The 14,101-nt window shown below is 36.9% G+C and overlaps 1 protein-coding gene across 1 annotated transcript in view; it reads left to right on the forward strand.

The window, feature by feature from the left end:
- Positions 1 to 14,101, forward strand: part of LOC103464845 (dedicator of cytokinesis protein 3-like) — a 162,217-nt gene that overhangs the window by 58,664 nt on the left and 89,452 nt on the right. Inside the window, exons 2-3 of the mRNA XM_017304637.1 lie at positions 2,606 to 2,689; positions 13,664 to 13,704. Coding sequence (XP_017160126.1) covers positions 2,606 to 2,689; positions 13,664 to 13,704 — 125 coding nt within the window. The remainder of the gene's footprint in view (positions 1 to 2,605; positions 2,690 to 13,663; positions 13,705 to 14,101) is intronic.

Below are 14,101 nucleotides of genomic sequence, written 5' to 3' on the forward strand. Positions count from 1 at the left end.
CACACACACACACACACACACACACACACACACACACACACACACACACACACACACACACACACACACACAAAGGGACCACAGTTGTTGCTTTCCTTAAAAAGCCAAAACAAATAAAAAATACATCCAATATGTTGTAAAAAATATAGATGTTGAAATCAACTTTTGTTGAAACCTGACTTACATTAGCTGCAAGCACACACATTTCATGAATAAACTGCCAAAAAATAAATAAATGTCTGTGGTTAAGAAAATCAGGTTCAACTAGTTTTACTTTTGAAATTCAGACTTTCCGGTTTCATGCATCCTTCTCATGGCAGTATTTATTGCACTCTTTACATGTGGCCTGAGTAGAGAGTTGAGGTATGGCAGGGTGAGACTGTGGGCGAGTGTCTGACAGCTGACAGACCGACGAGGCCGTTGACAATGATGTGACTGACAGTGACGATAACGAGCCACAGTGAACAAATCAAAGACTCGCAGAGACAGAGAGGGGAGGCCCTATGACAGAATCCCAACAGCAGCAATCACACCACGCTGAGTAGCACTAATAAGGCAGACAGAAGGCATTACAGTTACAGACAGAATGATGACAGCAGTAGATAGGCAGTTACATGAGCAGAGAAAGTTGCTTTGATTATAGAGATAAAAGTAACAGTGATTCAAAGTTGAAGTCTGATTGTTGATAGAAATAGTGTCATAAACTGAGTATCTTTTACCTAAATTTAATACTAAAAGCAACAAGCTGCCAAAGTGAAGGTTCAGTTAAATTAATTCTCTGAAAGATTATGCAATACAAACTCCAACATCTAAGTTAAATACAAATCTTGCTCCTTTCATTGGAACAAAACTATTTTCTGCTCCTGAATTTAGGTAGATATGATCAGTTTTTACCTACTTTTGTGTTGAGTCTCAGTTGTCCTTGCTTCTGCAAAAACAGCAGGTAAACAGAAGCAAACAAAGAGGAAAAAACAAAGAACTAGAAAAAATGATATATTCTGATAGAAATCCAGGTCCTGACAAGAAACAAGAAACTCCTCAAAACTTTAAGAATGACGTCTGACTGCATTAGTTGAAGATCCTTCTTTGTGGGAGATTTGAGAATCAAAGTGAAATGTTTAGCATGTGCAAATATCTAAACACATTTGCCACTGTGCATCTTTTTTAATGTGTGAGGTGCTAGAAGCAAAGCAAATAATGTAAATAAATGAAACAATGTGGGGCATAAACATGTAAGGCATAAACGTCAGTAACACAGGAGATTCGCACACTTGGGATGACAGAAGCCTGTATCTCATCTCGGTCATAAAATATGCTTTGTCCTTAGTTGATCAGCCTGAGAATGAAATGGAATTTGAAAGCATAAAAGACTGCTGCATCTTTTAAGATGTCTCAGACACAAAGCCATTTACAGTCAGTTAAACAAAGACAGATGCAGATATGTTGAGTTAAAGTCTTCTCTTGTGGCTTGTACTACATTCAGAGTGCAGACTGCAGCCCAAGCTCGCTTCCTCAAACTCCTCTTTCTGAACAAGGGAGAAAGAGTGGGGCATACTTTTTGTGGGAGTTCCTGCGTAGCAATTTGCCTTCATGTTTTATCCAACAAACCTTTTCTTACAGTCCTCTGGAGGTCCGATAATGTTCACAATTTATTTTAGATGACATGAACATTCATTTTTTTGGTGCAATCCTGAGTTGTCTGTAGATTGTATTTGATATATGTATAGAAATTAAGACTGTCATTTTGTAGCTATTTCTAATATATACTAACCAAATATTGGGCCTGTTTCTGGTCTATTATCTCCTTTAATTGTTGAGAACATCCAGAAAAGGTTGACGCATAACATTGTAAATTCTGGTCTTTGTAAGTCTGACATCAGGTTCATTATTTGTATTCTACTTCTTTGGAATAGCAAATGCAAAGGACCTTTAAATAACCAAACATTTAACTAAAGATTACAGCCGAACCTAAACCAGTCTAAACTTTTGACTTCACATTGATGAGCCATAACGTTGACTATTGACCTCAGAAAATGCAGCAAATCCATCATAATTTGAATCTAAGGTGTTACAGATCACCTAAGGCAACCAAAACAGTGTGAAGAGACGTACTGGAAGAAAAAGCCAAGGATAATAGCATTACTATGGTTTTGAGTAGTGTGAGATATTCATCTACCCTGAGGTGATTTATTTGTTGGTTTTTTTTTGCCTCTTCATATTTCAGTCTTGTATGGAGCAACTTATTGTGACTTCGGCTTTGGAATAAGCTCTGACATCTGTTGTTTTCTGGGCACATCAGTGCAGTCATGAGGAATATTTACATAAACAGCTCCTGGTATGGGAGAGTCTGCAAACATAGTTCTGTCATTAGGGAACTGAAACTTGACATTGCAATAACAATGTGGGGACAAAGCTTTTGCATGAATGGGATGTGTTTCCAACTACACAAAGTCAAATGGACTCCTCCATGATGAATAAAATTAATCTTTCATGATATTACCTTTGCTCATCAGAGATCTCTGGTATCTCTACAATGGCTGTAATTGTTACACCTTCATCATGTCTTCAGATTCTCATCTCTCCTTTCATGTCCTTTCCTTTACAGTCATCTGTAATTTCCGAGGCTCAGTGACTCAGGGTTTGGCTCTGGAGGTGGGGGAGACAGTGCAGATCTTGGAAAAATTTGAAGGTAAGACTTTTACATCATAAAAACCCTTCATATATATAAATAAATAAAGAATAACATTTGTGGAATACACGAGTGACTTTCACCTGAAGAAAAGCTGAGAGAGAAACTTGGAAAATTTTATAGTTAGCCCTTCCTGTTCACATTATTATATACTTATTAAAAAGATTGATTATCCAGGGATACATTTTAAAAAGAATTTAAAAGACTAACCTGCTTTGTTTTAATCAGTAGTGTGCAAAATGTTTATGTTTCCAGTGATACAGTGTCTAATCATGCAAATGAATCATGTAGGATTTATTACAAACACTAAAAACACTTTCTGCTTAATTAAGCACCACCTTGTTTCTTGTCGGGATTGAATGATGTATTAAGTTCAGCATTTGCATTAAATCAAGGCCAGATTAAGTAAAATATATATTTTTTTCATTTCTTAATATACATTTTATAGATTGCGTGGTTTTGTTCAAATTTAACAAAACAATTATTTAATGGAGTTACCAATAATCCACTGATACCCAGTGATAAATACGTACCATATTTTCTGCACTATAAGTCGCACCTTCAATGAATGGCCTATTTTAAAACTTTTTTCATATATAAAGCGCACCGCATTATAAGGCGCATAGAAAAGATGCTACAGTTTGGGTTGCCACCCGTCCCGTATTGAACCTATGCGGAACACGATTTGTTCCGTACTCTACAAATCTGGATTTGTAATAATAAAAAAGTGGTCCCCGAGTACTTTATATAGTAGGCTGTCCCAGTCATTGTTTCACTCACGGTGTTGCGATATTGTGCCCAACTGCTTTCTGGGTAACSCAGACCAACCGACACGCTGCCGCTGCAGTCTCTGTCTCTCTTTCCCCCGGCTTTAAACGTATAGGGGCTGGTCCCTTGGTAACCCTAATCGAAGCACCCCGGATGAATGTCTAAAGCCACTTTGTTGACATAAAGAATGTCAACAAAACAGTCCGACTCGGGTCGGCGAGGAGAGCCTTCTGGGCCGGGGCGTGGGCGGACGATGGCCACCCTTCTCCGTTCGCGCACAGCATGTTGGTGGAAAACGTGGTGCTAAATGACCTGTAAACGACCTGATTATCAGGTTGGTAGGTAGATAGGTCAGTCAAACTTTATTAACAAACCAGCGTTCTGACAACTATCCCAGCATGCACCGTACGCTTCTTCTTCTACGGGCGAAAATGAAGTCGACGACTGCTTACCGTAGTTGCTAGACCTGTTGTGGCTCAATATTGGTCCATATATAAGGCGCACCAGATTATAAGGCGCACTGTTGGCTTTTGAGGAAATTTAAGGTTTGTAGGTGCGCCTTATAGTGTGGAAAATACAGTAATTAGAGTTGGTTATTAGCCTTTTTTTTAGCAAAAATGGTTGGTTTGTCAGTCTCTATTTTAAGAGGATTACATTTCTGTTTAAAATCAGTGAGACAAAAATAGGAATTTAGATTCCTCCTTACGTTTTCTGTCGTACTGAGTTTTGAACCGTCATATGAAAACTGAGGTAGTCTTCAAGCTGTGACCAGTGTCTACTATTACATCCCTACCATCTGGAGAAATGAGGCGAAATACAATCAACATTAGACTGTAAATGCCTTTCAAGCAGCAGCTGTTCTTCATGATACTCTTGTACATTTTCTTACAGTAAATGTCCTAAGAATATGTAAATCTATGACTTTTAAACTGCTTATAGAATTCAGAGATCTGCAGATGACAGTTTGCTGCTGATTTCCTTCTGCTTCCCATCAAGAGACAGTTTGCTATGAAATTTGCCTTATTTTCACATTTCTTTGACTGCATAACAGGTCTGAGTCAAGTCATATATGTATGAGAAGTGAGGGGTCAGATATTGATATTAATATTTCACAGAAGTTTTAAAGGAATTTTTTTGCATATGTTTAAAGTAGTCCATAAAGTAGTTCAATATTTTTATGACTTCATACTTGAAAGACTGTATACAGATGCATCACAATAAATCAGGAGATCATCTAAAAGTTCATTTATGTCAGCAATTCAGTAAAAATTCCACCAATATTATATAAATTTAGTAGACAGAGTGATTTACTTAAACTTTTATTTTGTTAAGTGTCTGCATGTCAATGAAAACCCTAAGTTAAATATCTTAAAACATTTGAATAGTACGTAGATTCAATATAAAAGATTTTTAATGCAGAAAAGTGAGCCCATCTGTAGATACTGTTCAGTATTCACTCTCACTACTTAGCCAGGTCTCCTTGGCTTATGGAGGTGGTCTGGTACGACTGCTGAGGTGTTAGGAAAATCCAGGTTGTTTTAATAGGAACCTTCATCTAATTTACATTATTGGGTTTGTCGTCTCATATCTTCCTCTTGACAATACCCCATATGTGATAACATGGTGATTAAAACAGGTAATGATATTTTTAGAAATGGGAGCAGGTGCCAGAGTCGGCTGGAATATGAATTTAGCTCCCACATAAAGCTTGTCAGTAGGTAACTTCACACTGGACCTTCTGTAGCCTGGATTATATAACTTTTAATCTTTCTTCAGACTCTCCGTACTACTTTAAATTTTCTACATGTACTTTTATCTAAGAAAAGGGCTTTTTGGAGAAATTTCAGTTTCTAGAGATTCATCTTTACATAGCATATTGTTCAGAAAGACATATCCAAGTGATTAAAATAGTCACATTTTAGAAATATTAATAGCCTTTTTCTTCTTAAAAGGTGGAACATTTTAGTTTCAAACTAACTTCACGTCTCACCACCGTGAAAGAGAAAGTTTTCATCAAGGTAGTCGCCTCCTGTCCTGCTGTTAACCTCAGACTGTCATTTTTATTTATTATGAGGTAACTGGATAGAACATCTTTCCCATGAATGCTGCTTCAGCTTTTTAGACAAAAAAACTGCTCAGTAAAAGCAAAGTATTACATATTGCCATTGTCATTTTTATACAGTTGTATATACTCTGGATAAGGGCCAAAGTTATTGGCTCCTGCTAATTCTACATTTGCTCCTAATTTGACTTCCAAAATCTCCATCTCAAGCCAGCATGAGGCTGAGGTTGGAATGTGTTGTTTTGGAGATAATAACAGAGAATGCTGCCTATTAGCTACAGCTGGGCAGGACAATAGCATATATCCAGTGCCAGTGGCTGATTAGGCCTTTTTTCACCCCGGTGGTAAGATGTCCGCAAGGAGCGAAGAGACGCAGATGGAGAGGGAGGAATGCTCTGTTGATGGGTGGAAGAAAATTGCATGGATTAACTTCTCTCTACTAGCTCCAGTATGCGCTAGTGTTGTCATCTCCGCCTATCCTTCCTTATTGTTTTATTTATTTATTTATTTTTATGTAGTCTCCTTCCCCCATCTTCCTGTTCCTTTCTTTCAGTTTCTGCAGCTCCAAGTCTGCACTTGCTGTGCCTGCTGACCAAAACAGAGTTGTGTGAAAGGTTCAGCTATTCCCATTGCACCCTATCAGCATCTAATTTGCTCTGGTTATGAAATGCAACACTGCTAGTGAGGAACACAGGCTATTATCTGAGCTCATGTGGCAGAAACCGGTATCACTGTGTTCCCGTGACGCACAGTGATTATCAGGCCAAACCAGGCCTTACTTTTATCAAAGTTCCTCAGGATAATATGAAGATTCCCACTATTACTGTCATTATGTGAACAGCATTATAGTTAAAAGGGTCCTTTGAACACTGAATATTGATCAGAGCAGAGTGCATGAAATCTGAACGTCATTTTATTGTCTTGTTCTGAACTGAGTGAGTATAGAATGTGGTGTTACAGAGATGCTGCAGAGGCAGAGCTCAATTTTAGAAATGACTGTACTTGTAAAATTGTCATTCAAATTGACTTTTTTTTGTGTTTGAAAGCACCTTTCACTTTCTGCAGTTTTTTATCCATCGAAACAGCAAACATGATATAGAAAACTGAGTATTTGAAATTTCTAAACAGCTGCCAGTCAAACATTTTACAATGTTTTGATTGAATAAAAATGTTATTCTTTTGCCCATTAGTTTTTCACAAAATATTACAAGCACATTCTCTCTCAATTGTAGGGTTTTATTTTTCAAGAACAATGAATATCATCTGATTGTTACTGTGTTTCAAAATGAGTTAATGCAACATAAGTGAATTAACTAATTTATGAAAGCATAATTTACATTCCACCCTATCACTGGTATTCGAAAAAGATCAAGTAAAAATAGCAATGCTGGCCATAGAAAATGTAAGTCTGTCTTCAGCTTCAATAACATTCAGTAGTGCTTTTGGAAATTGCTTTCAGTCTCTTGCATAATTTTGGAGGAATTTGCAATGTTGATTTTGTAAATTGAGGTTTGCAGATATTTGTTTATGCACAGTTCTCACAAGGTCCTACCACAGAATCTCAGTCACATTGAAGTTTGGACCTTTGCATCTATTAGATGAGATCACCTCACCTAATACTCCACAAAACGTTGGTATACAGAGGAGTTCGTAGTAGAGCTCAAGCTGCCTAGTGGCAGCAAAACAAGCCTAAATAATCATCCCTCTACTGCTGACCTCAACAGGTGGTGCAGGTGTTTTAGCAATAATGCTGTTTTTTCTGTTCTGTGTTTTGGTCAAGCATTTCTACTTCATCTCATCTGTCCAAAGGTCATTGTTCCAGAAGTCTTCTTGTAGCTTCAGATGCTATTTTGCAAGCCTGGGTGAAAGTGCCACTTTCTTTTTAACAAGAGAAAGATTTCACCTGAAAATCCTTTTAAACATGCCATAGTTGTTCAGTATTTTTGTAATGGACTGTCATGAACATTAACATTTAACATGCTGAGGCCTGAGGAGGTAAAAGTGGAGTTTGGGGGGTTTTGTGATCTTTTTCTGAGCATTGCGTGAGCGTTACACTTTTTTCAGACAATGGAGTGAATTTGTCAAGACATCTACTCCTGGGTGTATTTGCATTTGTCTTAACTGTTTTCTACTTTTCAATAAGCTTCCTCATTGTTCTGAATATTGATGTAGAAAATGCCTGGAGTTCTTCTTTACTTCAAGTAACATAAAGAATTGATTCTTTGTGATCATTGCTAATTACTTTCTGTCTTGGCACTGTGTTAACACACACCAACAGCTTTAAAGACTTAGACTTAAAGCCATGTTTCTGATTCTCTTTGCTGCTCAGTAGTAATATTGATAAACAGCAGTAAATTTAGTCCATCAGTGAAGGAGCAAAACAAAAATGTGAGTGATGGGACAGCTTCTCCTCCAGAGGCAGAGCCAGGATGTAGAGTTGGCCATGGCTTCAAGGTGCACTGACATTTTAAAGTGTCACACTTTATCATGAGATCGACACCCCCTCAGAGTGGATGCAACATATTTCAATGTAATGTGAAGCAGGGGCTGTCAATTTACACCATGTTGCCCTCAGAAAGATGAAGCACCAGGAAATGATGCCAACAGAGGACACCCATTTATGTTTGCTTCTTGTAGGTGTAGCAAACCAGAAAATGAAATTTAGAATTCACCAGAAAATGATCCTATCTTTCGAACTTCACGGAGCATGACCACATACAGTATGCATGATAAATCCTGGAGGAGTAGTTCTTCGCTGTTTAAAGGCTAAAACATGATTGAAACCAGATATTTATTTACATATATTTACCTAGTCAAAACACGGAAATATTTAACTTATAAGGACCAAAGAATGCATGGAGAATAGTTTATATTTGCTAAATCTTAGTGTTGTAGTATCTGGACTCGACCACAGAATTTGGTCTTGGTCTAGTCTGTCTCGGGCATTCAGGACTCAGGATTTTATTTCAAGACTAGTCAAGACCACAACTATGGAAATGTTACTAAATTGCCAGCATATTTTCCAGTTTATTTGTTAATATCTTTGTTTTTACTGGATGCAAAACATACCAATTAACATCCAAGCAATAACGTGACTAAAGTGTTTTTCTTACACCGCCCCCACCCTCCTTGCCCCTTTGTTCGCTCCAAGACATGCGCAGTGGTTTTCTCTGAGTGGCAGATGTCTATCTAATAGTTAGTAATAGCATCCCGCTACATAAACCATAAGAAATCCGATGGCGACATGTAAATTAAGTAGCGCTTCACTTTCACAGACGGTGGGGGACAACGTCTAACTTTTAACGTCACTTAGAAAAGAAGCTCAAAGAGAGGTAAGCTCCATTGACGTGATGTTAGCAAAGCTAGCTGTGCAGGGACACATTGTATAAAAAAACGCGGTCACCCAAGCGCTGTATTATTGTGCGGAGGTTTTAACTGACGTGTCATATGTGGGACAACACAGTGACCAAAGTCTGCAATATAGTGAAGTGAGATTCAGGAGCAATCCGATTCTTCTGAACGGCTCTTTATTATGAAGATAGGACTGAAGCTTCTTTGTTCTTGTAATGCTCTGTGTAAAATGCAGTAGCTATTATTATTTTATTAACTATATACATTGATATTTATTTAATTAGCGAATAAATAAAACACAAAAGTGGAACAGTGCAGAGCATGCTCATTGCTCTTTGTTTTCGTCACCTGTCATGGTGGCAGACATTACAGCACTCCGCTGCCTGGCCTCATGCAGTGGGAGGGAGGGTGAGAACAGTCACAGTACGCGCCTTGTGCTTGGTTATTTCTTGCTTGTTGTTCCTTGGTCAGTGTTCATAGTTGAGCGTTGTTTATTAGTGAATTGCCTTAATTAATATGTTTTATGGTGCAGACAGTGGTTTATGACATGGGCAGTATGGGCAACCGCTCAGGGCGTTATCTTTTTAGGGAGGGGAAGAGACCTCCGCCGAGTGTGGCACAGAGATGGAAGCAAAGCAGAGCAAAGAGTTTGAATTGATAATGATATTGGTTAAATTTATTTCAGCTTTAAGTATTTAATATCTATGTGTTTTTATGGGAATCTGAATCTTTCAGATCAATTTAAGATGCAATTTTGATCATATTTCACATTTTATTATGTCATGTAGCACAGTGTGCCGGTCTTGGTCTTGACTCCCTCAGTCTTGGTCTCGACTTGGTCTCAAACCCTAAAAGCCTTGGTCTTGTCTCGGTCTCGGGTTAGGTGGTCTTCACAACAACACTACTAAATCTGCAGCTGTATGTCTAGTCCTCCAATTGTAGGTTACATTTCCCATTTGATGTCTGTGCACTTTACCTCACCATCATAATGATTCCAGTTGGATGGAATCCCAATGCCACTGATGTCAACAGTTGATTTAAATTATGGTGACAGAGATGCTCAATCTTAGAGTGGTGAGTACACTGTGATGACACCAGAGGAAGAGGAAAGTGAAGAACAATTAGGTTAGCCATTACGAACAGCAATATTGCAAATGCATATTTTCTGAAAATTCTCAAAGCGGTTGTCATAAAGTACCATGATTTTCCTAAGGATAGAATTTAGCACACTACAATTATTGATTTTAAGAAGGTTGTATTGTTTTTAAGGATATGTTACCAACCGTATCCAACTGAATAAAAAAGTTTTGTTTTTGCCCACTAATAATTGAACACATACACTGATTGTATTTTGTAGCTTGCGTATGGTGAGTCTGGGGCCTCAGCTGCAGCTTACAGCTCTATTAAATCATGGTCATAACTGAAGTTACAGAGAAAATGCTCCCCTTGGGTTTTATTATTGGTTAAACAAGTAATTCCTTTTCTCATAACCTAGCTCGAGGTGTTCTCTACAGCAATATGAAGCGTCATTTAAGACTCATATTTGTCTGATTTGATTGCCTGATGGAAATCAGTTGTGTAATGCAGCCCACATTATGAGCTAAGTCTTTTTGTTAATACCACAGAAGAGGCCCCGTGAGAGCTGCCCCCCTTTGAAAATGATTTATCATGATTATTATGGTGGATTATGTTCATAATAGTTCAAAATGATTATTCTAATAACTATGGGGTGATCCGTTGGGTTACAGGAGGGAAAAATGATTATTCTTCACCAGGGTAAGAGTGCGTTTCATACTTGTATGCATGGATTCACCACACAAACACCTGCTCCGCGACCTCTACTTCAAAAGATTTATGATACTCTGATAACATAAGAGCGCCTGGCAGAGATTTTGTTTTTAGCCATTAAAACCATTAGAAATGGACCCTGACACTGCAGCTTCAACTACTCTCTGATTATCATATAGATGAGAGGCCTGGGAGTAACACAGACATCTTAGCGCTGGTGATAAATGCGTCTTGATTGGTTATTAATTAGCCGTCCAATTAAACTTTCATCTCCATATTCAAATCAGATTATGAAGAGGCGCGGAGAAATTAAGCTAATAATTTTGAGAGATGATAAGATGAAAGTTAATGTGAAGAATCCTGTCAAATACTCAGATTTATGGCATCACTGAATCATTTTCAAGATCTATTATTTTATAACTGGACATAAAAATGTCCCTAGATGTTCATCTCTTTCTAAACAGTCTTAAAACACATCCTACAAAATCCAAAATGACATCTTGTCAGTCCTACCTTGTTATTTGACATGTTACAAATCTTTCTAACTTTTGAGTTTTGCCTTCTTGTTTAACATTTTACAGTACATAGTTCGTATTCTAATGAGCCCAAAGATGTAAAATGCATAATTTTGACATAAATAATTGTCTCTTTCTCCTTACTGTGACAAAGAGTAATCACTCACCTTCAAAATTTTCAATAGCTGCAGACACAATCATTTTCATTTCCACTTGAATGGAGACAAATGACGCCTCATCTGCCTGAGAGGATGTCTGCCTGTGGGCTCTTGCTTGAAATACTAACTCCAAGGATATGAGTAATTTTCAGCTGTCAAGGTTTTATTTCAACTTGAGTCCACTTTGATGACAGCTTCGTACTCTGCTGAGGCATCTGATGGATGTTCCTCCGTGTGGAAAGACTGGTATACTCTCAGACTGGCTGGAGAAGGAGGTCCATCAGTGATGAGAACTTGAAACCGACCCAGTTTTGCCTGTCACTAATCTGATTCTCACTCTAGCCTGCAAACAGCTAGGCTGAGTTGTGAAAGATCCCCACTCAACATTTTAGTGTCTGTAGGCCGAGTGACTCATAACTGAGAAATATAACTTAAGGTGTCTCAGGGTAGTAGTTTTCTGTTAACGAATACTATGGTTCTGTCGAATTGCTGTACTTAAGGAGGAAAAACCCAAAAGTGATGCACATTTTTCACTCAGTAAATATTTATGATGGGAGACCATCATAAATATTTATAAACTTTATGTAAATTCTCCTCATTTACCAAAATATTCAGTTTTAGTTTCCCAAGACTCTTGAAAAATCCTACTCTGGTTTAATCTACATGGTACAAAGCCTTTCAAAAGTATTTTTCTTTGTGGTTTTCCACATTTTGTCACATTATACCCTCAAAAAAGGGATTTTATGTGAAAGACTAACACTATGTTATATATAATTCTGAAGAATCATACATTATTTATTGTTTTTCCCACCTGCGTGTGAGCTCCACCTAAAGATCTGTAGCCTGAGCTACATATTGTGGGGCCAATCAAGCTCTAATGCAGTATAAACCCATCTATTGCTTCAATATATCTGAAATTCAGATGTTTGGAGCATGTCTCTCCAGTTTTTTACATCTTGAAACAGTCAAAATGAATGAAAAGCATCCTCAAACATCAGTTCTTAAAGCTAGTTCTCGACTTCTGAAGGAAACTGGTTATATTAGATCTAATTTAAGGATATCTGACAAAGGAGGTCTTGAGATGAAATGCGTGATGCACATTTCAGATTATTTGCAAAGTGCAAGTAACTGCATATGCTTTCATAAAAAATAATATAGTAAAGCAGTTTGGAGAAGATATCAAGTAAGTGGCATTAATTAAGAATTGATCTTGTTAAACACTAAAGAAATACTGTTTACATGTTATCCATGTTTGACAGATTTAGTTTTGTCCATTCATTTTTGCATATTGGTCCCCATAAAGATAGAGAATCTAGTAACGTATGCACATAGCTACCCACACAGGGTAAAGAGCAATGGACTGAATCTGTCTCCAGCTCCGGGGCTTCATGTCCATCAGTGTCTCTATCAGAGTTTGTCATCCACATTCATGAGCTCATAGCGTCCAGTGTAAACTCACATCAACTAGGCCATCAACTTTTCACTCCAATCTTTTCAAACATGCACACACAGACACTCACACACCTCAGGTCAGTGACTCAAGTTTTCTTTCTACAACTTTTTATTTCATCATATAATGTAAAACTGATGGTTCCTCTTTTAGACTGCAGGATCCTAAATCAATGCTAATCATGCATTTTGCCTACAGAAGAAAAAATCCTACATACATTACTCATATTGATTTGATGTCAGTCTAATGCGTAAAGGGGTTATTTGAAAGAAAATAATATTCAATTTTATTTATTTGAGTTATATGTCTTTATTTTGTGATATAGAATATTTCTTGCTTCATACATTTCAGTTAACTCTTAACACTTAAAGTCTTGGCATAAAAAATGAATGATGTTGCATATCAAACATGCTATTTTTTACCAAAACATGTCCTTACAGTTGCATTGTGAATATGGGCTGAGTCTTCTTTTGCAGAAAAACAAATATAATTTTGCATTTTACTTCAGTCATTTTATGCACATTTAAGCTTGTATAAGCTTGATCGTTTTATTTATTTATTTTTTTTTTCATTTTCTTATAACTAGATATAATTTTGTTATAGAAAAACTAACAGAATTATCTTATTATAGAAAAGGTAATGGAATTATCTCATGTTTTGGTGAATTTTGTTATTTGTATTTTTTTTTAATAATGTCTGCCCTAAATGGTGTTTGCTTTAGTGATAACTTATTTATTTTACCTTCTGATATCACAATTTTTTCTTCAGAAATGAACTCAAGTAACTTTTTCAAAGCTACAAAACTTGTCGACCTGTTGACATAACCATTTTGATTCTGTGTTTTTACCTGCTGTTGTCACTGATTATTTTCTTTTCTTCAAGGATGGTACAGAGGATTCTCAACAAGGAAGCCGAACGTCAAGGTAAGACAGACTCTCCTTTTGCCAAACAACTTTATTTTATCAAGAAAAACTTTTGTTTTTTTTCCTTAGCTACAAACTTTTGTTTTTTATTCTCTGTATTTGTTGTGAGAAAGTTGACAAACTTGTCTGAGCACTTTTAAGTTTATAAAGAACTTTAATACATGATGATGCCTCTGCAGCCCAGAGTTCCTTTGCAGACCTTGATCCTCTTGGCAGAAAATTTAATTAATATTTTTTTTAAATTTAGCTCGATGAAGAGTTTAATTTGTTTTTCATGAATATTATTGAATACTTATATTGAGTATAAAATTATTTTACTCAAATAACTTTTGAAAATGCAGCAACCAACACTGCAAGATTAGTCTTTCATAAAAATGTGACATTGCAGAAAAAAATA

This window comes from Poecilia reticulata, linkage group LG5 (assembly GCF_000633615.1).
Source record: "Poecilia reticulata strain Guanapo linkage group LG5, Guppy_female_1.0+MT, whole genome shotgun sequence".
Classification (NCBI taxonomy): Eukaryota; Metazoa; Chordata; class Actinopteri; order Cyprinodontiformes; family Poeciliidae; genus Poecilia; species Poecilia reticulata.